Raw genomic sequence first — 27424 nt, 5'->3', positions numbered from 1 at the left:
TCTAATGGGCACGAGCCTGGACAATGGTCCGCCAGGGCGGATGGTCAACGTTTGCCTCGTGTCGCCCCCACTTTTTGTTTCTCTCATCCTGTCGATGGTCAGCTGCGAACACCCCCGCAGCTGTTCCGTTTGTTCGACGATTTTCGGAGCCTGACCGGCTTCTGCTTTTCCTTTGCGTTAGCTGTTTCTCGCGACAATTATTGCTCTCGAACCATTAGGCAGGGCCAGTACGGCCCGCGCCCGGGGTTAAGAAGATTCTGTCCCGTGAAACGATTATATCGAAGCGTCACGTGGTTGGAAAGCATCGTTGGGGTGGGAAAGTAGAACGTTTTTCGGAAACTAGCGAAAGCATCGAGCGAACATAGAATCGGAACGTGCAAACAAACGCGCGATATATACGCCATGATAGTCGAACGAGATTTCGGCCGACCGAGTGGAAACTTATTATTCAAAGACAAGGATAAGGACTAACGAGATCTATTTTTCGATTAATTACTTTCCAAACGAAGCACGTAACGATGTATCGACCAAGGCGATGTTCGAAATTTCCTACTCGTTCAACGAAATTGTTCGAGTTAACGATATTCAATATACGTAGAAGCGACGGTAAATTGTACGTATTTCCTCTTTAGACAGCAACCGTGGGATCAAAAGTTCAACGCCAACGACTCAATCGAATATTTCAAGCATCGCGATTCTCTCGTGTCCAACAGCTTTTCAAGCGTAGTCAGTCCGTGCAGTCGGAGAATTAATCACACCCTGGAGGAAGGGTTGGTCATCAAGGGGCACGGACACGGGCACGGGCGAGTTGTACGGAGACAGATAGCCCGGGAATTTCTCTTAGACCGCATCAACCGTTTGCATAATAAACTGACTCGAATATCAGCTGGTTCTTACTTATTTTTTAGAATCTTCCTTTTGTTTCGCGTGCTAGAAAATGCGATTCGCCTATATATTTGCTTGCACTCGTGTAGCGTGTATAATACACAGTGTAAGAAGAAAAAGAAGAAAAAGAGAGAAAGCGAAAAGAAATACGTGCAGTAACGGGGAATAGATACAAGAGCGATAAATGAACGTTAGAATTTCAGTCAACTTCCAGCTTCGTTTTAACGACGTATAAAGCTAGACTATTAAATTAACACCTCGGCTCGGTTTAATTAGATACGATTGCGTTTGAGTATAATTTGAAAGCATACAAGCACAGCGTAAAATTTATAACGCTAGAGACGCGATATTTTACTCTATTTTTGCCTGTAACGACCAAGCTTAATGTCGTTCATTGAAATAAACAAGATTATACAGCAATCCAGCTGTGGAGTAGCAGCAACGCTGTTCGAAAGATGAAATATTTCGGCAATTAAAAACGAGAGGTGAACAACTCTGAGGGAAATAATGGTCGAATCATTAACCGTCATTTTAGCCTGCGGAAACGGCTTAATTGCCGTTCTTCGACCATCGTAAAAGATTGCCAGAGCTCTGAACGCAACTCGTATACTCTTCCAGCTGATTCGAGAATAAGCGATCGTCAACTTTTCCAACGCGTTCTTCGACGATGAAAAAATACCTGTTACCCGTTCGTAGACGAATTATTGGCGAATTTAGCAGTTTCGAGCGCGTTTCGTGTTGCCAAATCTTAATGCGAACGATTTTCATCGAACAGTTATCTATCATAGCGTTAATAGCGTGCGAACTTGTCCGATCCAAATTTAACTTGCTCGTTGAGCTTTATACACGTGTAGCATTTGCATAGGTACGCAGCATCGAGCGAACATCGGTAGGTCACCTTCTTTAACGAGCTTTTCGTTTTATGCGCTAATCCGTGGTACGTAAAATCGTGTATCTATATTCTGACAGGTACGCGCAAATCTAACGTTTCGAGTTTTCTCGATGTACGCTATATCGGCCGATAAATTATTTATTATAAAACAATTTCTGCAAAATTGGAACAAGACTTTGGAAAAACCTGTAACAAAGGAAGGTGATTTATCGACTGAAAAGGAAACGCTTCTCGTACGACGATCGTAAAAATAGCACTCTGCTCGTTTGCTTGCAACGCTTTTCTCTCAACGTGGGTGGGACATTTTAGAATCACCATGTACGTATATCGTAGCACGTGAAGTAATGGCTTTCCGTCCCTATAGCAGTACCTACTTACACCGATAACAGTAAATCCGTTAGCGCAGCTGGTTCCGAGACATATATCCTTTCTTAATTTTCCTAGACCAAATTATCGGCCAACGATCCACCGTGTTACGATTGTTTAAGACGACACGATCGAACAATTTCCGCGAATCGAGATCACTTCGCGAGCAGCTGGCTACGAATCATCGAGACAGCCGATCTCTCGATGACGTTCGAGAATTTCGTTCACGCGCGTAATTCAGTTTTCAAACAGGCGAGTTAGAGCCATTGGGCAATTATCGCGAACCGGCTAAACGAGCGGCATTAATCGTCCCTCATTGGACATTGCCAATCGAGCGGGTAAAACTTGGCCTGGTCGAAGCGTAAATCTTACTAATGGCGCGGTTGCACGCGCCTCTATGAAACGTCTTCGGGAAACCTGCCGTTAATTCGTTCTTTATTTATCAAACTACCGACTTGGATATTTACTTAGAAAGAATCGTAAAGATCGTAATTTGCAGAAGCGTAGTTTTCCCTTCCTATAACGTATAGACGATTGATAATAACAGTCAACTTCGTTTGGTGTTACGACGTCAATTTATCTTAACTTTTAACTAACTGTAGCCGAGCTCGTGGACGAACGTGGTGTTTTCACAGTGGAAATGGATTCAAAGATACCGAGTTACCTGAATCGAACGAATCTAAAAACTGTTATTTGAAACAGGAAACAAGCGTTAATTACGCATTACGCGCCAAACTCGTAACGCGTATTTAACGACAGAACAGTCGCCTTACTCCTACTATACTTGTGTGTTTTAAGCTTTATGTATCTGCTAACGTAGTACCTTTTATTATCAATTATGGATTATAATTGTCAAATCTAGCGAAAGATAACAGACGTAAAGCTAAAGCCAACGCGGTGGTTTGTTTGGGGTTAGATCGACAACATGATCGAAAAGGGTGGAAACCCGCGAGATGTGCCAGGACAGGATTCGTATAATTAGCATAGATATTTATTCGCAGCAAGGCAAACATTTCGCAATGCCGTATGCATCGGAGAAAGAAGATGGTTAATCGGTGATGACTGGTTAACGTAGCAAGAGAATTGGCGAAAATACTAGCGAAATAGCGAAGATAATGATCTGAAACACGCGCGTACAGTTGCAAATTTTGCGTTGGAGTTCATAAGCGACAGCCTAAACCACGCGTAAATTGGCACGATTATCTCTATTCGCGTGTTTATCGTCAGTGACCGGTAGATGATTATTGCTTAAAAAAAAAAGTATCGAAAAACGAAGGAAAGAAAACGCACGTTACACTGTTTTCACTCTCGCACGGAAACGCAACAGAATATAGCTGTATTCGGTGTATACGTATACCTACCTACATGAGCTGCTCATTGAACATCCAATTAATACTATCCGAACGATTCTCGAAATGTCGAATAACCTGCCGATCCGCTCGTTCGAACAAGTGGCCTGATTTTTCAACGAAAGCGTTTAGACCGGTTTTCCAAGAGGACAGCGCAGCGGCTGCTCCGTTTTCTCGCCTCTCGCGTCGTTTGGCAGAACGGTCGGTGGACAGACGGAGGGGACACTTAATTGCCATGTATCGTTGTAAAATCGTTTAGCGAAGCCGGAGGAGTCGTAGTCAAAGTCGGGTCTGAGGCTGTAAGAATTAAGCGCGAGGCCGTGAGGATTATTCGCATGGATACGCGACTCTCGCAGTCTTATCGACAGTTTATTTACCTATATTATTCAATAGCGCGATAGCAGGCATCCGCGAACAATCGCGTACGACGTACAGAAATGAAATCGAATTTTTCCAAACGATACGTTTGATCAAAATTTTGGAATTGCTGCGGATCTCGATCAAACGCTCGATTCGTTCCTTGAAACGTAAGACGTACGAGCATCTTTCTTTCGTCAAACAGATACGTCGAGTACATACAGACCTGGTAAATACCGGCCGATGGAAAAAGGAAATACGATATAATAATACGCGATGGCCGAGATCTGCTGGTAACTTTGGCCGGTTTGTTACAGCTAGAGATACGAGTGCATTAGTGACGGCAGATTGACCCGTTGGTCGAACGCCGCCGTTTAAATTGCATCGCATCCAGAACAATGTTCACGTGCATTGCCACGCAATGATCCACTCGGGCGCGTCCTCGTCCATTCGCTTGGACCTGCCGCGCCGACTCCTTCCGCAGAGGTACTACCATCGGTCTCCAGATTAGGTTAACGAAATGGTTCGGTTATAGGTTTGTAAGCCGCGTGACCGATCGGTACGTCGCAAATCTTCTTAACTCTCTGTTCGGCGTCTCTGTTGGACGTTTAAAGCGCTGTCACGACTTGGTCCTTCGAGAACCCTCTCGTCTCTTCCATTTCATTTCTCTCGCGGATTCTTATTAATTAGCGATTTTCAATTGCAATTTCACTTGTCTCTTGATAATGAATGGAAAACCGTCGTCAGTTTCGCGATATCTCCGAAACGTGCACAGAGATACGTTATCGAGTACTTGTTGGGAATCAACGTTACGATCGTATTGGAAGAAAATCGTCTTCAAGAAGTAGCGATGACGTTGCAGGTGTCGAGAAAAGATTGACCGTCTCTGTTGTTGCAATTTGACCGAGCCCCTGAGACCATTTAAATAATAATCCGTCGTAAAAGGGCCCGGTCTTGATCCTAACGCGAACACGCACGCCACCGATTTAACACGCACGCCCCCTTTCTCCGTGCTGCCTCGCGTGCCACGCCTTTCGCTCGTTATTGCCACGACGATTATTACGATTATTACGACTTCGTTTGCGGTTGCCGTCGGCAAAGGCTTCCAAGTCAAATACGATGACAGCGCGAGGTACTTTGTTAGACCGGTGCCGGTAAGAAATGTCGCTGCCCCCGAAAGTCTCCGACCAACAGGCGGATATCGTTTTAAATTTCCCTCCCTGCTTAATCTTTGTAGGTGCAAAATGTAAACACGGAATGCACGTTACATAGAGATTCGATAAACGCGAAATAAGTATCTAGCTTGTAGTTTTTTAAGCGTGCGTAAAAATTCGCGGTGAACCATCGGGACATTCGCGTAACTTTGGCAAACGTAGACGTCGTTCGATATAAACGCGGTAGCATTGGAAGAAAATAAGATTTGTAAAATTCGAGCGCCGTCGAACTCTGTCCGAGGAACGTCCGAGGAACGGGTTAGCGAAAACAACGCTTTGGTAGAAATTTCCGATCATAGGCAGGGAATATATAGCGATGGATGCGTAAGTAGCGAAAATAGTATTTCAAATGAAACCACGTCGATGTCGTGGCATATGGGAACAGTGGAGGAACAAGTTCCGTAGGAGTCAAAGGGGACGAAGATACCGCGATGTCTCGTTGCCTCGAAGAAACAAGCTGGATGGATCAAAGTATCGTGAAACGTTGCCAGACGTAGGTAACAGATGCAGAAATTAACGATCGCCTAGAGAGTCCGGGGGAGCACGTCCGAGGGTACCGAAAATCGGAGAAACACGGAAAGCATCGATCGCTCGATCGTAAACGAGTCTTGGCTGGCTCTCGAGGTACACGGGTACACGCCAGTCTCTTGGAGGCGGTGTAAGCGCACGACGAGCAAAGTACCGTTGGTCAGGATTAGATCGAAATTGATTCCTCGTCCGGGCAGATAAACGCGTTAACCGCGAGTCTGTACGGTGTGTACGGCGATATCGATGGATTTTTCACGCGGTCCACGGGCTCGCGCGGATCCGCATGCACACGGACCGGGCGATCGCAGTTCGACAGGGAAGGAGAGAGTTGCGATCGCTCGGGCAACACAAAGGGTGTACGCGCCCCGGAGGGCCGCCGAAAGGCGAACCGCCGAGAAACTCGACCGGCCGCGATTACAAATAACGATAAATTCCCCGGTCCGAGCAGCGGTAACATTAAAACCCTCTCACACTCGGTGTTGCGGCCGTGAATTGGTGTAGCTGGCTGTCCCACGGGGAAGTTGGCGCGAGGAACGATCATGATTTCGCCCGAACGAGATAAGGGTTTCGCGTATGACATGCCCGGACCTGGACTCGTCCCCCCTCCTGCTCGAAGACCCGACCAACTTCTACTTCTAGATTGGAATCCATAGCAGCGACTTGTAGCGTTCTGAGCTCCGGTCCGCGAGCATCGATCGGCCTTCTTTATTCATTTGCAAACGAATAAATAAGCGTACAGACCGAGGCACGGTGTACGCGGCTGGTCGATAAGATAGAGTCCTGTAAATCTGCTGGTTACTTAACAGGTCGCCGAACGATCTTCGTTCTCCCTCTCGACCCCCCTTTTTCGCGGCCACCTCCACCTCCTTCACCTTCCTCTTTCACCTTCTTGCCCCACCTCCCCCTCCCTCCCTGTTTCGCCAGGTCGTCGCGCTGCGCCGGCTCGCGAGGTTCTTTATTACTTCATGCCGGGCAGACGGTGTTTTTCTTTCCGAGCTGCCTTCGTTCGAAGATAACAAAGCCTCGACACGGTTAACGCGTTACTGATCGCCTAACAAACACGCGGATCGCAATAACTCCAGCTACAGACTGGCGCGATGAAAACGTCGGAGATTCGAGACGAGGAGGGACGAGAACGTGTCTAACCGAGAGAACTGGCAATCGGGCTTTTCATACGAGCAGGCAGCCGGAGAACAAGAGCGCGTAGTCCCGCGGAAAGTTTGGCGAGAAGATACGCGTGTACAGTTTATCGCAACTTTGCCCTGGCGGTGGTAGATCGGCTCGTTGGGAAACGAAAAGTTCGTCGAGGATCGTTGTCCTCGATCGGGGATAAACCTATCTTTGTCCGTAATTTCGAACACGTAGCTACGTATTCGTATAAGTGTATACATATATAGGCATGATAGTTTTTTTCTAGGCGTTCACCACGCTGCGTTTTTCAACTTGCAAGAATATCGTTCGCTTGACTTTACAGTCAACTCGCAACTTGTCGGCGGTCCCATCTCTTTTAAACGATAAATATTATACAACAGCTAGGAGACGTTGGACCTCCTCCTGGGCTATGTTCGCAAACGGGCAACGTTGCTTTCTGTCGTGCCGTTCTTACGAACCACGTGTCGCATGATTTACGATAATTCAAGAGCTCGGCGAATGGGCTCGATCTTTTGAGGCCAGCGGTCGGCAGATTTCTTCGGATTTCTTTACGGACCGTGCGAAATTCTCTGCTGCCCATCGAACAGCTACCTTGCGGTACTGCCGTACCTTCGTGAAACTTGGAAGCTACTTCGCTACTACGAACCGATCGAGTTTAAAAAGCACAATTTGCCGACTAAGAGATGAAAAATTACCAGCGAAATACATCGTACACGTCTTTGAAAAAGTATATACCGATTCGCTTGTCACGTTATTATAGGACTTAGCCTTGCAAACTAACTACACGCTATACGCTGGGTACTTGGAAAAACACGTAGCGATATCGAGCTACCATTGCACGAGCAGAACGATTGCCATTTAACAGTGGAAGGAATCGAAGGAATCGAAGGAATCGAAGGAATCGAAGGAATCGAAGGAATCGAAGGAATCGGCACTCGGTGGTCGCGGTAAAATACCCCTTCTGTCTTGTGGCAACGTATCCCATTGCGAAGATCGAGCCCCCAGCGAAGAAGAAAAACGATCCGGCCGTAACTCATCGAGCCGACAGCAGTCACTCGCGAACAAAGGGAACCCGGTCGCGAAGATCGCGAGCGGGGTGTCGGACGGGGGGCTCGCAGTTGCAAATATGGCAATCGTAATGGAAGGAGACTTCCATCTTGCGCTTTAGTGTCTACCCGGAGATAGATTAACCGTGTGCAACCGCGGCTATGCCTGGCTGCCGCCCCCACCGTCCCCGGCGCGGCCCGCACAAAAGTATAATATGTACTATCGTCTGTCCTTTGCTCGCCGAGGAAAACCTTCCCATACCCCTCCACGTTGTTCCGGTACCCCACTCCCGGGGACGGCGATTGCGACTGCGACGGATCGGCTCGGCTCGGCTCGGCGCGGCGGAGTGGCAGAGTGGCGGAGTGGCGGAGTGGCGGAGTGGGAGGCGGAGGAGGCAAACCGGGCGGTGGTGGTTCATTACACGGCACGAATACCTTGGCCCCGGTGAGAAAGTGTGTATTCACATGCACGCGGTGCAAGCAGCCGCGTATGCAACGAGTAAGAAAGCGTATTAGGTACGCAGGCATGCGATCCCGGGTAAAGGAGGGCGGTCCGAGGAGACAGGTGCGAGCCAATCGCGGCCCGCCACGTGCAATTTCCCTCGGCGTCTCTCTTTCCCCGTTCATTTCTCATTCCTCCTCTATCTCTTCCCTGCCTCCCTCTTGTCTTCCGCCGCCTCCGCCGCCTCTCGTCGTCGCCACGCCGTCACACCGCCGTGCCGTGCCGCGGCGCCGCGCCGAACCGCGCTGCTAACTTATTTAAACGAGACTCGACCCCGTCACTACGAGTACGAATCCCTTTCGTATTCGGCACCGATGCGCCGTGACTCTACGCTCCACAGCCAGAGGAAGGGAGAGGCAGGGAGGGAGAGAAGCGGTGGGAGAGAGAGAGAGAAAGAGAGAGAGAGAGAGAGAGAGCGAGCAACGACCCCCGCAACGATTCTTCGCTCGCTGCTTTTATCGATCGGCCTCCTTTGTCCCGCGACCTTGTACTCCACAGGATGCACCAACCCCTTTGCTTCCTGGAAAAACCGCTTCTTTGCTTTCTCGTCTTCTTGCTGCCTCTATCCTACGTCCGCGTTTCTATATCCGGCCTGGGAATATAGTTACAGCTGGAACCGATCTCCAACCGACCTCGAACCGGTCGCCTTCGATCGCGAACGAATCTCCATCTCTATAGGATCTACGTCGATCGATATCCATCTCGTAGAACGTAAGACGCATCGTTCGACGCATCCGCGAAATTAACCGCAACAGACGGAAAATTAGCCTGTGCAGCAAGCCGTGTAGCAGTGGCCGTAAATTTCAAGGAACCTCGTCAGCGGAGAGATCGAAGATTCCCCCGGACAGGAAGTGTCTTCCAGGCTGCAAGGCGTCAGCTATCCGGTCTGGGCCGTAGTGAAACTGTCGGAGAGGAACCGTCCATCGGTGTGTTCCTCCAGGCAAATTCGTAGTTTGTTCCAAGCGAAATGTTTATACTCTTCGGTTGAAAGGAAGCGGAATAACTACCATCGCTACCGTTGCTGCTGCTCCTATTGCTGCTCCTATTGCTGCTCCTACTGCTGCTCCTGCTGCTGCTCCTACTGCTGCTCCTGCTGCTGCTCCTGCTGCTGCTGCTGCGGCTGCTCCTGCTACTCCTCCGACGTGAATTATGACTTCCGACCCATTTTCGCATTGTCGCGGAGCCCAGGGGCTCGTTAGCCTCCGCTGGTGCGCGGCTTTTCTCCGGTTTATGATTTACTGCCGAGCGTAAATCATCCGGCCGAGGCTCAAGGTTGTTCGTTCGTTCGACAAAAGTCGCTCGGTCGCTCGCGGCACGGGCCGAGACAGTCGAACAGAAGGTTGCGTAACCACTGGCCGAAGGCCTGCGCGTACTTTTGACCTGCAGAAAGCTGCTCGTCCGAGCAAAGAATCACGTTCGAACCCCTGCTGCAACCACCTGCGCGCTCTCCTCCTTGCCATACGTCCCCCGCTTTCTTTCCGATTTATTCCTGCAATTGTTTCTGTCAATGGCGTTTGATCGAGTTGATTTTCGCTGCTTCGGGAATGATAACGATGCAAGTTGATTTCACCGACAGTTTCGAATTTCTCTGGATATAGAGTCGTACCCCGTCGGGCAATTTGCATCAGACGATCTTTTACTCGAGAAATTGATACAACGCGCAACGTGACAACGTTTCTAAAATTTACAAATTTCTCTAAATTCCTTGCGTATTCTTACGATACGATGTCGCGTGATTTATGTTTGCCGAACAAGCTAGAATTGTCCGATGATCATCGGTGATCGAACGTATTGTATACGATCGGGGTTAATTTCAGGCATTTGGAAAGTGACGAATCGAACGTAGAAGGAAAACTCTGCTCGAGATGGCGAAGCGTAAAGCAAGCTGGTAGATGGTGTTCGAGAGGTCGAAAGCTGTTCACGAAGCCGTACGAAATACCGGTGTTCGCGCCCGATAACGAGTAATCGAATTAAAGCTATTTTACGGCCAGTACAGATAATCCAGTAAGGTTCTATCGAGTCGTTGCGTTCGACGCGGCCAGCTGTTTCTTTGTTCGAAAAGCTACGCTCTAGCCAGTCTGCTTTCGTTCGTCGCCCGTGTGAAGCCTGTTACCAGCCTGTTACCAGCCGATTAATTCATAGGAAATTCAGACTGTCGTGTCCGGTCGTCGATCTTCGATTTGTCACGCGTTGTCTCGTGCTCGAATCGTCGACCGTCGTTCGTCGCTGCTTATGAAATTACAGGAAACTAAATACGTTCGTAAAATTGTTTAACGCGTCGAAGAGACAAACGATAAAACGAGCTTTCCGTTTCTCGAGCAAAACGGTAAGAAGTCGGTTTCCTTTAAATTCGAGCATCGTTGTTTCTTCGACGCTGTTCAACGCTATCGGCAAACATCGAGATAAATTTATCGGACAGCTTTTTCGAAGAACGTCGGTGCTGGTTCGAAGCGAAAGCAGCACGCCGCAGGCCTAATGGTACAGTTATCTTGCCGCCGCTTCGAGGACAATCGAAGATGAAAATAATTCGAATGGATTGGTCGTCGATGAAAACGGAAAGTCGATATTTGCGTTGGTCGCGACTAGCAAACTAGAAAGTGCTACGCAGTTTCTGGTAAGAAAAGAACAAAACGAGACTGGAATAATTTGTAAAAGGTCGTATCCATTGACGATTCCGAGAATCTCGAGACTAACCGGAAGATAACGAAGCGATGGAGAAACGTCAGAACGTACGAAGAAGGCGTCGATAAGTAGCAATCTGTCTTCCCGTTATTTTAAGCACCTCCGTCTCGGAAGCATTTCTCCAAGCAAAGTATACGTGGCTCCTTTTTCACCGCCAGATTCTCGAATCTTCAGTGCCGTGTTCGAATCGAGAGTCGCCTGTGGAAGAAAAGAGAAGTAAAAGTGGAAGAAGAGAGAAAGGAGAGAGAAAGAAGAGAGAAAGAAAGAAAGAAATGAGACGGGAAAGAGAAAGAAAAGAAGAAAGGAGAGACGTCTAGACTCTAGACGCATTCCAGAGGACCAAAGGGAGTCTATTCGACGAGCGGCATCGTCTCACACTCCGCTGCCGCCCCCGCCCCCCGTGCCCGTGGCAGCCGAGCGAGCGGGCTCGCGGGGAGCGAAATGAAAAGCGGACGCGTGCAGCGTATGACTGCGGTGGCCGGTTCGCACGCAACGAAGCCGTAGATCCGGAAGTCGGTTCGGCGTAGGTGGAACCGGCGAAGAAGGGGTTCCCTCTGTATGATAATTAATAACCGGGCGCTGAGTGGTTCGGCGAGGCCCCGCCTCTTACCCCCTGATTTATGAACCGCGCCGCCTTCCTTGTCATAACCGTGCGTATGTATAGAGGCTTGCGCGCGGTGGAGGGAGGGCCAGCTAGTGGGGGTGAGCGCGGGAGGACAGGGTGGGGGAAAGGGTGACGCGTGACGTTGCGCGACGCGACGCTACCTACGCCCAGGCCGGCTCTTTACCGAGCGATCAGTCGGTTCTCTCTCGTCCTTGCCGGATGACATCGTTCGACACGCGGACGTCCGGCCGAAACGCAGCGCGACTTTCACGCGCCTCCGCGAGTCGGCGCCACGCACGAACTTCCTGCTCCGCGAACCCGTGCGATCATGCAGCTCATGAGATGGAGCATCACGCGCCGCCTCGAATGCCGCGGCATCAAGCAGGGCAACCGCGGACCCTCCAGACTCTCGTGCGCACGATTTTCCGGTACGCAACCGTTGACCTTGAACGCATCTCCACGCCGCGCCGACGACTTCCCGCAAATTCGCCCCCCCCCCCGTCTGTCTACCTCTCTGGCCGCTCTGGCCGCTCTGGCCGCTCTGGCCGCTCTGGCTCCTCTGGCTCCTCTGGCCCCTCTGGCCCCTCTGGCCCCACTGACCTCTCCGGCCTCTTCGACCTCTCCGGCCCCTCTGGTCCCTCTGCCCCCTCCCCGTTTCCACTCCCCACTCTCCTCTCCATCTTCCTCCCTCTCCCTGTGCCTCTCTTTCCCGTCACAGAGAAGATCACGTTCCACGTTTCATTCTACGTTTTCCCCGTTCGAGAAAAGTTCGTCTCGCGTACTACGAGTGATGGAAAGTTGTTCGAGTTGGAGGTTGCATAGTTTTCTAGTGGATGGTTACATCGGGTGGCGAATGAAACGTTGTAACTGGTGCGATTCGAACGGGTCCGACTCGGTCCGCCGGGAATAGTAATCGAGCGATTTCCATTTTTCATTGGCCCCGGTGCGCGTATTAAAAGTTTCCAGCGGTGTGGGGTTCGCGCGCCGCGCTCCGGAATACTAATCGCCGCGCCGTCGTTTCTTATCATCGACGCGAACGCGCACGATCCTCTCTCTCCACCGAGTTTCTCGTCGCGGGCCCCTCTGCCGCTGTTTTCCTCTCGTTCGTGCCCGTATCCAGCGGTTCGTTACATTTTTCGTGCGCCCGTTTTCAAGAACGGAAAATCGTGCGCGCCGATCGTACGAACGCCATCTTCTATCCGGTGTCGGTAAGCCTGGGTGGTAAATAAAATCGGAACGAATCCGATTAATCATTCTGCCTCGGTTTCACCGCGACACCGTACATTTTAAATATGACGCGCCGACTTGCCAAGCGTTCGGCCCGTTCCAGCCTTGGCGAGCGTTCGCATTAGTCGTGAAGCGAAACCTTATGAGCTTTCATCTTCGACCGTTAAACTGGTTCCAGCTGGTGACGTTCGTTACTTTCCTATTCTCCCTTCTTATCGAATTGAAACGTACAAATTCTCGGTATCGCGAAATCCTCGGATCGATCGAACGTCTCGAATCGGACTCGATACGACGAACGTTTACCTTCTCACGTTTCTATGTTGCAAGCTGCAAGCTCGACCGACCTAAAGTACGTAAAACGCTTGTAAAATATTCAAACTATCGCTGTAGGCTATCTAGAAAATTCCGTTTCTTTTTTTCTTTTTCTTCTTCTTGCTTCATTAAACTCAATTTTTCTCTATCGTTCGTAGCAAAATGGCGTTGTCAATCGATATTTGTAATCGATTCAGCCCGATCGATCGATAAACTATTCGTCATACTCGTCACGTACGAACGATAAAACGTTTTGCTCGGTCCAACACCTTCTTACCAATCCGTTCCAGTTGTCGAGCGTGAAAATCCAGGTCTTGGACGTTCGCGTCTTTAACGTTCTCGTACGTTGTGAAAATCGTACGACCAACCAAGTTTCTCCCGCGAGAAGCGTGTACATGTTCGAACCTTCCGGATCGATGATTACACTTGGAATAAGGAAGATGCATCGTGCAGCGCTTCCATACGCGTACCACATACCCCTACTCGTCTTACTTAATACGTATGTAAAGTTGGTTCGTCGAATGCTCCTTGCTGCATCGGTAACGCGCTGAACTGTCTATTTGAAATTCACACGACACGCGGTATCTCGAACGACCGATGCTTTGTATATATATATATATATATATATCTTTTTTTTTTCGTCATTAGTGCGATACGCACAAACGATTTGAACGTTGAATACAGATGATACTTTGGCACGGTTTCTTCGCGCTGATGTCGTCCTCGCTACGCGGAAAGTAGCTCGATCTGGCTTCTACGTCTCTTGCTTGTCGTCGTCGTACATAGGGAAAGATACGATATAGAATATTCGTAGGATAGCTAACGTTGGGAAGAAACTAATCGCTGAAAGCTAATCGCGGTGTCGCGTGTGTATTGCAGGTGAAGACAATGAGTTTACGTCGGATGGCGAGGAGAGTGGCGGTGGAGGAGTCGGCGGAGACGAAGCGGTGGACCTCACGGCATCCAGGTGCCATCAGGGCGAGGAGGACGACAAGGATCAGGAAGACGCTTTGGAGGAGGATGAAGAGGAAGGCGTGGACGAGCAGGACGAGCAAGAGGACGACGAGGAAGGATCGCGCAAGCAGATGCATCACAGGCAGGATGCGGAGAACAACAACAATTTCGTAGAAGGTGGCGCCGCTGGCAGCCTGTTCCCGCCCGCTGGAACTAGTCACGTCACCCTGGAAGCTCTGCAGAACACGAAAGTGGCGGTGGCTCAGTTCGCGGCGACGGCGTTGGCCGGAGGCGCGGACAGCGAGGCCGCTCTGCAGGACTTGGCGTTGCTTCAAAGCACCCTGTACACCTTGCAACATCAGCAAGTGTTTCAACTGCAGCTGATCAGCCAACTGCAGCAGCAACTGTCCATCACGCACAATCAGTCGGTGCAGCAGCAAGGACCGGGTGAGCCGTCGGATAGCAAGGAGATATGCCCGTCGCCGATCATCCAGCCTAAACCTCTGTCGAGCCTAACGTCGCCTCCGTCGTCGCGTCCACCGAGTCATCGGCAAACCTCGCCGGCTCCCGTGACGCCGAACCTGGCTCAGGAAAGACCGACGCCGACCAGCAGCGCGTCCCCGTTGAATATCCCGTTGGCCTCGTCGAACGCGACCGGCACGACCTCGACTACCAGTACCAGTAGCCAGATGCCGATGTCTCATCAGATACCGCCTCTCTGTTCGATCAGTTCTTCCCTAGCTTCGTCCATCATAACCAACACCGATCCGCCACCGTTGCACGAGCCGAACACCCTGGAGATGCTGCAGAAGAGAGCGCAGGAGGTGCTGGACAACGCGAGCCAGGGACTTCTGGCGAATAACCTGGCCGACGAGCTGGCGTTCAGGGGTGGAAAAGGCTCCCGTCTCTCCCCGTACGATTCAAAGTCCGGTAGCGGTCGCGGCGAGCCATTCTTCAAGCACCGATGCCGGTATTGCGGCAAGGTGTTCGGCAGCGACTCGGCGCTTCAGATCCACATACGATCGCACACAGGTGAGCGACCCTTTAAATGCAACGTCTGCGGCAGCCGCTTCACCACGAAAGGGAACCTGAAGGTCCACTTCCAGAGGCATACGGCCAAGTTTCCACATGTTAAGATGAATCCGAATCCCGTTCCGGAACACCTGGACAAGTACCACCCACCCTTGCTACAACAAATCGCCTCCGGTCAGAGACCGATGCCGTCACCGCCGCCGCCACCACCTTCTCACCATCCCTCTTTTCACCCGGCGGCAGCGCACGGTTTCTTACCTCCTCAGCCGCCCTTGCCGCTCAGTTTAGCCCTTCCCGGTATGCCACCCTTGTACAGATCGCCGGTTGTCGCTCATCGGGACGATCAGGACGTGCCGGAGAACCTGAGCAAGCCCGTTACCACTGCCCCGACCACCTCGCCACATTCCCCCGCGGTTGTGTCCAATTCTCGTCATTCCTTTCACGACAATCACCATCACCACCATCACCACCACAACCAACAACAACAACAACAACAACAACAACAACAACAACATCATCATCAAAAGCAGCAGCTCGAGCAGAGGGACGAGATGAAGTTGGAGCAGCGATCGCCTATGCAGGAACAATACCAGCGACAGCAACGATCTATGAGCCAGGAACCGACCGAGAGGATAACGCCGAAGAAAGAGCCGGAGGAGGCCGAGGAGCCCACGGAGGAGGAGAGCGAGGATTTCGAGGAGACGACAAGACGGTATTTAAATTCACCCCAATCCTCCGTCAATCCACCCTCTCAACCGCAGACTTACGAAGACTGTAGCATGGACAGTAAGATGAGCGGTCGACTGGAGGGAGACGGCGACATGGAAGTCGACGAGGAGATCGAGGAGCAGCCGGAGAATTTGTCCGGTCGTGGAACCATCAATCGTTTGCCGCAACACGTTGTCGCGTACCCCGGCGCCTCCCCTGCGAGTAGTAGCGCGAGCAGTGGAAGCCTTCAAACATCGTTCGCGGGAATTCTGTTCTCAGGGCCACCGGCGCACCATCAAATACCCCATCACGCCGCACCACCAGCCGTAAACGCGTCCGCCGCCGTCTCTACCAACGAGATGATCGATCCGGCCAAGGATCCGGCTATCTATTCCAGTCTGTTGCCACGGCCGGGCAGCAACGACAACTCCTGGGAAAGTTTGATCGAGATAACCAAGACCTCGGAAACGTCCAAGTTGCAGCAGTTGGTCGACAACATCGAGCACAAGCTGTCCGATCCTAACCAGTGCGTTATCTGCCACCGTGTGCTGTCCTGCAAGAGCGCACTGCAGATGCATTACAGGACTCACACGGGCGAGCGTCCGTTCAAGTGCAAGATCTGCGGCCGGGCGTTTACCACCAAGGGTAACTTAAAGACTCACATGGGCGTCCACAGGGCGAAACCGCCGCTCAGAATGTTGCATCAGTGCCCCGTTTGTCACAAGAAATTTACCAACGCGTTGGTGCTTCAGCAGCACATACGATTGCACACCGGCGAGCCGACGGAGCTCAGTCCGGAGCAAATTCAAGCCGGCGAGGTGAACGAGTTCCCGCCGGGTTATCCGCACCATCCGTTGGCGTCGTTTCTTCCTCAAGGCTTTCCACCGATTCACCCCGCTGGACCTGGATTCCCGTTGAGCTTTCCTCCAACTCGACAACAGTTGGAGAGACAGAGTCAAGAAAACGACATCGACGCGAAGGACGAGCCTCAACAGCAGCACCTTCAGCAACAACAGCATCAGCAACAGCAGCAGCAACAACAGCAGCAGCAGCAGCAGCAGCAGCAGCAACAGCATCAGGCAAGGTACGCGGAGGAGCACAGCGAGGAAGCGGACGACCAGGAGGACGAGGAGGACGATCGCAGAGAGGAGGACGAGAGATGCAATCGCGACGCGAGTCGCGGCGACCTAGAGGACGAACAGGATCGCGAGAGCGAAGAGAACGATCACAAGGACGTGTCTTTGCCCAGTTTCTCGACCTCGCTGGCCGCTCTCGAGAATCAGGTGCGAACGATCACGACGACAGCCGCGTCGACGATAGGAAACGCCGCCAGGTCGCCGCCGTTTCACCGTTACAACGGCAGCGAGAAGAGCAACAGTCCGCCGAATCCTGGCGCGCCGTTAGATTTGACGCCTCGGGCATCGTCCACTCCGGCCTCGGTAGCGTCAGTGCCAACGCCACCTCCGCAAACCACCACCCACCATCCGCATCCGTTCGGCATGTTCGCAGGCCTGCTGCAAGCGGTCTCATCGTCGCCGTCTACCAGCAGCATCGGTTCGTCGAGCATAAACAGCGTCAGCTCGATAAACGCCGTGACTCCTGGAAGCGGCGCCGCCGGGCCCTTGGCTTCCCTGACCACGTCAGCCGTGTTGGCTGCTACGTCCACCTACAACCCGCTCGGCCTGGCTGTCGGAGGGCCAGCAGGTAGGCGCTGCTAGCATCAGGGCGAGCTGCAGTTCCTGCTACACCTCCCGATCGATCTGACACGATTCACCGATCCTCACCGCCAGTCTGACTGATTCGTCCACCTTTATCCAAGCTGTATATCGACGTATCCTACTTGTGGTGTAGCCGGACCTAGCACTCCTACCCTCCCGCTTGACACTCTTTTTATTATCTCTTTGAACACCTATGATTTCTCTCTCTCTCTCTCTTCTGTCTGTCTGTCTGTCTGTCTGTCTGTCTCTCTCTCTCTCTCTCTCTCTCTCTCTCTGACTCTCTCTCTCTCTCTCTCTTAATTTCAATCACACTCTTCGACATGAAAAAAGAGAAAAAAAGAAGAAGGAAAAGTACGGATAGACTAGATACAGAACTTGCGTGCACAAATATCAGTTGTTGTATTCCTTTTTTGCGTAAAGAAGGATCGAAACTATGGACATTTGATAAGTAAATAAATAAATTTCTTTGCAAAGAACGGATTGTTGCCTGTACGATTCATTTCACTCCTTCCGTCGAAGAAAACCAAGCGAGTCTAACGTTGTTCTCGGAGCAGCTACGGCACGCGGATAACGATCGGCTTCGAGTTCCGGAGGCTCGCGTTCGCCAGCGGTCGTTCTCGGCCGGCGTTCGCTCGCGCGTTTTGACGATTAGATTAGAGCCTGTTCTCTCTCTCTCTTTCTCCCTTTCTCTATCTCTCTCTCTCTCTCTCTCTCTCTCTCTTTCTGTCTTTCGCGTTCGTGACGGATAGTTTACGAGAGTCGAATCGCGGTTACAAATTGCTTTCACGGACGGTAGAAGCGTGTGAAAGTGTCGGGAAGCAATTGTAAAGAAGTACGATCTGTTACAGTGCGTGGAAACACCACGTGTAATATCTGCTACAAGACATTTGCGTGCAACTCCGCGCTGGAGATTCATTACCGGAGCCACACGAAGGAACGACCTTTCAAATGCAGCATATGCGACAGAGGCTTTTCCACAAAGGTAACGTAACTCTCTTACGTTCGATGGGATCGGGACGATGGAATTGGACGCGCTCATTCCGAGAATTGTTTGCTGCTCGCCAAACGAGCGTCGAGAGGAATCGTGCAACGAATCGAATCGATCAAATACGATCGCCTCGTTCCTAATAACCTGTAAATCTATTCTTCTCTTCCGGTATTCTTTTCTAATCGTTTTTCTTCGCGTTTATCGTTGGGATTTAAAGGTTACGACGGATTTTTTGCCACGTTCCAGCAACCATTTGCACTTACTTGCTAGAAAAAGACGTAAGACGTTATCGAAATTTCCAGTTTGATTCGGTTTCAACGACTCGAACGCGTCGCAGTACGAGAACAACTTGGAACGCTTAATTCAACGTCTCGTGAAAATCGAAGAATCGTTAGCGAGTTACGCGCAGTAACTCTCTCGCGTTTAAATTCGTATAAAAGTTTTCGTTATTTTAATTACGTGATCGCCCTTTACAAATACACGAATATGGGAAAAAGATCGAATGAAAGGGGGAACGCGAAGAAACATTTCTACGTAGTTGTAAGCGTCTCGTGCCATTCCGTTAGACGGAAATTAAGATTTCGGATTTAGAATTGCTCTCTGTCTGCCGATATGTACGAATCGATGTAAAAGTAACGCTATATCATATCGATACTATATATATATATATAGTCATTAACGCTAGGATCAACGCTACGACTAATACCAAGTTTAAAAAAAATACATGCAAGTCGGTGATCCAGTTGCGCGATTCCTTCGCGGCGAACGCTTACGCTTTGTTGCTTTTAGAGAGGGAAATAGATACTAACGCGATATATCCGAATCAACGTATTAACGGAAACTCGAACGACGAATCGATAATCGTGCAAAAAAAATAGAAAACGACGATCAAATCGCGCCAGTCGGTTCAGGTTTGGCCAGCTCTGTATCTTTGTTTTTTCTACGATACTTTCAGAACGATGGTTCCGGGCAGCAAGCATGCATCTGTGCGTCTCAACCGTTGCCCGCTAACAGTTCGATCACTTCACCCGATCCTCAATTTGGATCAGCGTGCGCCAGTAGTCGAGAAAAAGCGAAACGCAGGCGGCGGCGGCGACCTGAGGATCGGAAGAACCGGGGGCGGAAAGGAGCCGGAGGGGGGCGGGGGCTGACGCCTGTCTATCCTGCCATCCGCCTACCCCCGCTGATGTCGCCCGCCCTCGGACTTCTACCCTCGGCGCACGGCCTCCTGGTAAGAGCCTGCTGCATTTTGACAATGAAACAACAACTATGATAACACCACTATGTATTCTTCGTTCGACCTTACGCCATTCGTTTTCTCTTTCCTCCTTTCTTCTCTCTTCTCTCTTCTCTCTTCTCTCTTCTCTCTTCTCTCTTCTCTCTTCTTTCTTCTTTCTTCTTTTTTCCTGGCAAGACGAGCGTATAGAACGTCGACTCAATTTTGGCCAGTCGACTAATCGAAAGAGCCTTCGAATTTGTCGTACGATTCGACCGTGATTGTTCCTTTTGTCCGAATAACCTATAGAAAATATTTGTCTAAGTAAGGAAAAGTTGAAAAGCGATACGACGTCGAATCGCGAGAAATTATGCAGAGTGGTGTGATCGATGAAGTGATTGAACTCGAAGCTGTCTGGTTGGCGACGATGTAACCGAGCAATGTTTTCTCTCACACAGGGGAACATGAAGCAGCACATGCTGACTCACAAGATCCGCGACATGCCGCCGCATTTGTTCAGCGACTCGAAGCAGCAACACCAACAGCAATCTCAGGAGCACGAAACCTCGAGAAGTCCGATGTGCGCGGAGGATTCGAGCTTACCGCCGCCGCCGCCACCGCCCCCACCGCCTCCTCCGCCGATGCCTCCGACTTCGATGGAACAAAGCATCGCCGTGAAGAGATCGCCGCCAGAGGGGGAGCTGCCAGCACCAAAGAGACCAGCCAGTAAGTAGCTTGGAAACCGGTTGAAAAGCGTTTGATCGGTCTGCTTCTTCATCGAGCACAGTTCGAACGATCCGAGAGGCTTCGCTTGCCAGGTTCGACTGTTTCTCGCTACCAGAGATCGCCGTCGAGCTTCGGTCGAAACGCCAAAGTAGCCACCGCTGTTTCACGTATATACACCAGCTTCGCTTACTCGTGCACTCGCTTGCGCTTCCCTTCGCATCGCGCGCTCTCTCCCCTGCCGATAGCTTGCTTCGCTTTCTCTTTCGTTTCTCGTTTCTTTCGTCTTCCGTCCTGAATCTCACCCGCGAACGGATCATTTTTCCGAGATAAAACTTTCTCTCTCTCTCTCTCTCTATTTATCTATCTATCTATCTATCCATCTATCTATCTATCTCTATCTATCTATCTCCCTCCTCTATCTCTCTCTCCTCTCTCTCTCTCTCTCCCTCTCTCTCTCTCTCTATCTTTCTCTCTCTATCTTTCTCTCTCTCTCTCTCGAAGAAAAGAGACAAGCTTGAGAACCTTCGTTAAACTTGCGTCAGGGTCTGTTCAGCGAAACTCTGTGTGTGTATTTGCAGGCGTGCCGAGCAAACACTTGTGCCAGATTTGCAATAAGAATTTCTCCTCATCTTCGGCGCTGCAGATCCATATGAGAACTCACACAGGCGACAAACCGTTCCGATGCACCGTCTGCCAGAAGGCCTTCACCACCAAGGGCAATCTCAAGGTATACGCATCATTTTTCCTGTTTCTCTCCGTCTGTCTGTCTCTCTCACTCTCACTCTCATTCTCACTCTCTGTCTCTGTCTCTCTCTCTCTCTCTCTTTCTCTCTCTATCTATCTATCTATCTATCTATCTATCCATCCATCTATCTATCAATCTATCTATCTATTTATCTCTCTCTCTCTCTCTCTCTCTCTTTTTCTTTCTATTTCTGTCTCTTTCCGTTACTTTCTTCGTTATCCGTCAGTTTTCCCGTCTCTCTTCTCTCTCCGCTATCTTGTTATCCCCGTGTCTCTGGATTCTTCGAGTTTATTCACTAACATCAGCTAGCTGCTACCGCTTGTACTAACGCTGACGCGTAACGTACAGGAACGAAAAAGAAAGATACTGCAAAGCTCGATGAAAGATCAGCGACACCGAAGAAGATCGTTAACAGTCGCGTTGACTGGAGGTTTCGCTTCTTCTGATCGCAGGTACACATGGGTACTCATATGTGGACCAACGGAGCTTCTCGACGAGGTCGACGAATGTCCCTGGATCTGCCTCCCCTACCCATCACTCCCAAGGACTCGGAGTTTCTGCAGCGTCGGCCGGATCTTTTCTATCCGTATCTACCCGCGCCGTTCCTTAACGGCGTGCAGCAGAAGGTGAGCGATTATTCGAAAATTTCCTATCGCGAAGAGAGATTTCGATCTTGTTTCGCCTCGATCGTTACCATTTCGACGATATCGAGGAGGATCGGAGGAATCGAACGGCACGGCTGCGTCGACTACTCGTTGACTCTTTGAATCGCCAGTGCTTGGAAACGCGCGGAGAAAAGCACGAAGACGGGATCGATCGGATTTCGATAAACGGAATAGTCGTGCATCGACCGAACCGCGTACGATACATTTTGACCTACCATTATCGACTAAAAGCTAACTACCTGAAGAATAATGGCAGACAAAGTACCGCTAAACGACCGGATACCGCGAAAGGGAAAACCGTAATCGTACTTTTTCTCCGACGATATGAAAATACGCGCGATCTAAAGAAGATATCGAGAAAGCCGAAGGGCCCTGGTCCGGCCCTCTAGAGTCTGCGTCGCGACTCGGAAAAATAATCCGTGGTCGCGAGACGATCGACGATCGTTCCTTCTTTCGTCTTCTTCTTAGTTTCGTAATTCCGTTCGATTGCCGTCGAATAAAACTAACGGGTGGGGCGCGCGTTGCTTACAGCTGAACGAGATCTCGGTGATTCAAAGCAACAACGGTCTACCGAGTCACTCCGTGGCCGCTGGCAAGTACGCTGGATTATTCGGCTCGGTGTACGCGGCTGGAGCTGGCTTCCCCCTCGACAAGCAACCGATGGTGGCAGCGAACAGTAACGGGCCGCTGCTCGACGGCAAGTCCTCGATACCGTCTGGATCCATGCTGTTTCAAACGCCATCGCCCTCGCACTCGCCAGGCACGCCGAGTTCCAACGGAAGCAATCAGAGCAGCGCGAACGTGTCCTCGTGGACAGGGGACGCTCTTCAGCATCATTTCGACAGGGAGCCGCCGACCAGGTCGGAGGGCAACTCGACTCCACCTTCGGCTCGACTTCCGCCGCCCGCGGCGGCCAGGGGCGAAGGACTGGCCACGTGAACCTCCGTCAACGACACATATCCTTCTTCCTCGAGGCTTCACGTTTTCGGTGACTGAACTCCGTCCTGGCTGTCATACGGACATAGAGACAGGGAGAGCGAGAGAGAACGAGAGAGAGAGAATGAGAGAATGAGAGAGAGAGAGAATGAGAGAGAGAGAGAATGAGAGAGAGAATGAGAGGGAGAGAGAGAATGAGAGGGAGAGAGAGAATGAGAGAGAGAATGAGAGAAAGAGAGAGAGAGAGCAACGAGACGTTTATATGGAGCCGGAAGTAGTGTTTCAGTGCATTTCGCGAGCCGAAGAACTCGGACGTGTCGAACGTTCGACGACATATCTTTCTTGATCCCCAGAGCCAGAGCAGATACCATGTTCCTATTGTCACACTAGTCTTAAACGCGATCGAGAGGACCTTGGAAGGAGCACGAACTTCGATAACCGGGTCCCTCTTGAGAACTCTTCCCCGCGTCACGTGCTTTCGCACGAGGGACGACGGACGCGGTGCCTAGACTGAGTCCACGAGGGCCGCAAGACACGTGGCGCCGCGACGTCCTGGCCCTCCACACTCTGACCGTCCATACGCGACAGTGGTGGTCACCTCACTTAGAGTTATCGTACGTTATTATTATAAAATGCGCCTATACGGGGTATATTGTCTGATCGATACCACCTCCGAACGTCGTGGTTCTCGTACGCGACGCAACACGGAGGTTAAAACGCGCGTCGTCGTCCATTTCAAAATTTCGATGTCGATTAGAATCTCGAGCCGATCTCTTTTCAGCATTTGACTTTATTTCGTAAACGAAAATAAGAATAGTTCGAGGTACAACCACCGGTTATACGAGATATCCCGTACAGGAAGATATAAATATATACATAAAGAAAGAAGATGATATATATATATATATATATACATAAATATATATAAATATATAGATATATAAATATTGTATCGGTACGAAAAGGTACGAGTTGTATACACGTGCGAGTACATGCGTCGCTTTCTTTCTCGTTTTTTCTTTTTTTTTCATTTTTTTTTTTCTTTTTCTTTCTTTTTTCCTTCGAGAGAACGGCGTTTTTAGGAGTTTCGAAGCGGGCCCGGCAGCGCCCTCGCTGTGATATGAGAGGAGCAGCCTGCAATCATTTAAACCAATGTACTTATACTTTGTATCATAGTATTATTATTTACACTGGATGTACAGCGCGCACCGCCAACGTGTCCCGTCGTTATTTTATACGGAAAGACAGCCGACGTCGTTTTGCGTTCCCCCGATACCCATCGATCTCGAGTGTTTTCCTAGGTCCGACGCACCTCGTTCGACCGCCGTTCGGTCAAACTGCGATTCTTTCTCGGTGAACGATGCATCGTTACGCGTAGAATCGACGCTGTGTTATCAGGCACCTATGACTGCACGTGCGTTTATACGAAATCCACGAGACTGGTCTTCCTCTTTCTTCTAATTTCTTCTAATTTCTTCTTATCCGAGATAAGTGTATCGTTACTACGTTGCATCGTAAACTAACCTCCGACGATGATCCATCGACGATCGAATTAAAAGAAACAGACGTTTAAACGGTTTGATAAAGTTACGAAGTAACTTCGGTTCGGTTTATATAAAAATTTGTTCGCGCTTTTTATCCGATTTGTCATCGAACGTGAAAGATCGTAAGTATTCAAAAAAGAAAGCAATGTGGTGCATCGCAGGATGGAAAAAGCTAAACCGGGACAAGCGACGTTATTTTCTAGGCGCGTAGAAAACTGGCATTCTCGAAGAGTTGGGTGGAAGCGCGCGAACGATAATGTCGCTTGGTCCGAGCGTGCGTTTGTCAGGAATCGCGTGGAAATGGAAGTGAAAAGCAAGCAAGGGTTGGAAATTGGATATTACGCGAGCTCAGTGGTAACGAAGAGACGCGTAACCTCGTTTAACAAGGCCGCGTGGCGAGAAAGTTATCGGTAATCGTACGTTGCGAAGAAATCTATCGAATACGATGCGAATACGATGCGAATACGATGCGAATACGATGCGAATACGATGCGAATACGATGCGAATACGATGCGATCGAACAGGCATACGTCGTGGACTGTGCGCGATCGATCGCGTTCGTTCGTACTCGAAAAGTTAATACTCTCGTGTATAATGGCTTTCCTGTATGTTCTCGCGTTTAATCGTCAAATGCGAACAAAGGATAGATAAATAAATAAAAATACTAATAATAGATGAGATACGATACGCATGTAAAGAAACGTGTAAAAAGTAACGATAGCAATGCTGCATACGTGTGTCCATTAAGCACTTTACGTAATTTATCTGATTTTTAACTAGCTTAGATGTAACTTTTTAAGAACTCGGTCGATTCGACGACTCTCGTTGCAAAACAAGAGGATAATAGGAGGAGCACGGTGTATCGCGGTGTCGCGCGATCCCCGGGTCTCCACGGTGGCTATACGTTGATCAAGAATTGCGGAAAACGACTAGTTATTACGATCGAGGACGTTAGATGGAAAATGCTTGGCGAGTTTCGGACGAAAGTTTCGTACGAAGATACGCAGATACTGTGTAACGGTGGAAATAAAACATATATTTTAACAGAATTGGCCTTTTCGACAAATTCAAAGGAGGAAATACATTTGAAAGATATTCGATGCAACCGTCTCTGGTTCGCGCGCTAATTTCTCTCTGTTTTCGTATTTCTTAATAACGATTCGGTAATTCGGTGAAATTTCGTTGCATCGTTGTATCCGCGTAAAAGCGAGAAAAGCGCGAACCGGATAAAAGAAAAGGAGCCACGGCTGGAAACTAACGGCTTCGATCAGCAGGAATACAGCGGACAGATTTGTATGGAACGAGCGTATGGAACAAGCAGCCGAAAGAACAAAGGGTACGAACGTTTTTTAACGTTCTCGCGTAAATGTGTTTCTGAAAATATGGCTCGCGAGACGCAATCGATTCACGGTTGACCGTCTGCCAGTGACGGTCGAATCCACCTGCCTTTAGCAGTATTTCGTTTCTTAGGTTCGTTGTCGATAAACATACGTGTCCATCTGTACGGCGGTTATGCGTTTATTTTACGATAGTAATCGTTCGTCGTGCGAATCCACGATAAAGAAAATTAAATCACTGTTTTTATAAAGAAACACGGTCCGATAATGATTGTCGATTCATCCCGGAACAACGAGAAGACAAAATGAAGCAACAAGAAGAAGAAGAAGAAGAAGAAGAAGAAACCGAAATTCGAGTAAATGTAAAATTCGAGTTAGAAAGGAAAAGAAGAAAACGATACGATCGATGCTAGGAGAGAGCGCTCGAGAGCGTAAAAGGTAGCGTTTAGGGAAACAATCAAAAAGTCTCCTTTCACAGTGACTATCGTATACATATGTACGTGTATATAGATACCGTTGTAAATAACAAACACGCGATAAATGTAAAAGGCGAAAAAATGTCGGGTTAGAGAAGTGGATGTAAGTCGTTAGTGTGCTATTAAAAATGTTTCGTAAGTTACGTGGAACGTTTACTAGTTTCACGTGTGCAGATGTTTCGCGTGCTTGCGCAATGGTCGTTTTTAAATTAAGGAATGGACGAGAAAAAAAAAATGAAAAAAGTAAAAGGAAAAGAGAAGAAAAGATGGGAAAGGGGGAGGGGGGGGGCACGGAAAGGCTGGCAGCTATTCCCCGATCGCGAGTCCTGTGAAGTTGTCCAAAACAAAGTATTGCTTGTACGATCTTAGGTTTTCTGTACATATTGTATAATCCATGTATAAACACGAATCTTGCTAGTTACGCAACTTGTCTCATTGTAGTTGAATTACGTTACGGATCATTATATCTATATCACTTCAACAATAAACAATTATTATGAGAACGAGCTGCATCCGGTGTTGTCATTTTCGTTTCGCTACGAATACTTTTCGTACCCGCGACGATTCGTATTCGCAAACTGAAAAGTTCCGCAATTTCAAATTTACGTTTGTTCGCGCTCTACTTTCCCGACTAGCCTGTATACCAACGTATCCGTCCCTATCGTACCGACTGTCGATATCGTAGCAGTTGTAGCGATAACTACCATACCTTAGAGTAGGAATAGACGCTCGTCTGCGATTTCAATGGAAAACGACTAGACGCGATAATCGCCACCGATACGCGTTGAATATGTCACCGACGAGGTACGTAGTCGATAATTTCGTACACTATGAAACTAAACGCGCTTTTCGTAAAGTGCCTTACCATCCGAACATCCTATTTCGCGTTACCGACAAACGGATGGACGATGCGTCAATTATAAAAATCCTAAACTCGATGAAAGACATTAAGACAAAATACGTACATCGTTTTCATTTTTTTTTTTTCTTCTTTCTCTCCTTTTTTTCTTTTTCTTCTTTTTATTTTTTTCTTTTTCTTCTTTCTCCTCTTTTTTCCTTTTTCTTCTTTTTACTTTCTTTTTCGTTTTCTGTTTTCGTTTCATCGACGAACGAACTCGCGTAGAATTTGCCAGAAGAACGTTTGCTACACAGCTTGACTTTGCATTTACGCGTAAACGTGTAAACGTTTATTTCTGCTTGTGTCGTCGGAACGAGTGACATTCCTGTGAAAATAACCGCGTGTACCGCCATGTAATTATCGT

The 27424-nt window shown here is 49.4% G+C and overlaps 1 protein-coding gene across 5 annotated transcripts in view; it reads left to right on the top strand.

Moving 5' to 3' along the window:
• The window catches only part of LOC117207886 (homeotic protein spalt-major-like), a 70289-nt gene extending 47346 nt beyond the window's left edge, over positions 1 to 22943 (top strand). Inside the window, exons 1-8 of one of the 5 annotated variants that reach the window (XM_033448561.1) lie at positions 11713 to 12005; positions 13996 to 17514; positions 18377 to 18510; positions 19472 to 19747; positions 20191 to 20458; positions 21037 to 21185; positions 21656 to 21829; positions 22400 to 22943. In XM_033448561.1, the coding sequence (XP_033304452.1) occupies positions 11906 to 12005; positions 13996 to 17514; positions 18377 to 18510; positions 19472 to 19747; positions 20191 to 20458; positions 21037 to 21185; positions 21656 to 21829; positions 22400 to 22807 (5028 nt within the window). In that variant the 5' untranslated portion in view covers positions 11713 to 11905 and the 3' untranslated portion in view covers positions 22808 to 22943. Of the gene's footprint in view, positions 1 to 11712; positions 12006 to 12738; positions 13154 to 13995; positions 17515 to 18376; positions 18511 to 19471; positions 19748 to 20190; positions 20459 to 21036; positions 21186 to 21655; positions 21830 to 22399 lie in introns of those variants that run through there. The other 4 variants (XM_033448563.1, XM_033448560.1, XM_033448562.1 and 1 more) reach the window with 4 other exon arrangements.
• The last annotated feature ends 4481 nt before the right edge of the window (positions 22944 to 27424 follow it).

This window comes from Bombus bifarius, unplaced genomic scaffold (genome assembly GCF_011952205.1).
Source record: "Bombus bifarius isolate JDL3187 unplaced genomic scaffold, Bbif_JDL3187 scf7180000008047, whole genome shotgun sequence".
Lineage (NCBI taxonomy): Eukaryota > Metazoa > Arthropoda > Insecta > Hymenoptera > Apidae > Bombus > Bombus bifarius.
The sequence above is the reverse complement of the archived record's forward strand: the minus strand, read 5'-3'. Positions and strand labels throughout refer to the sequence as shown.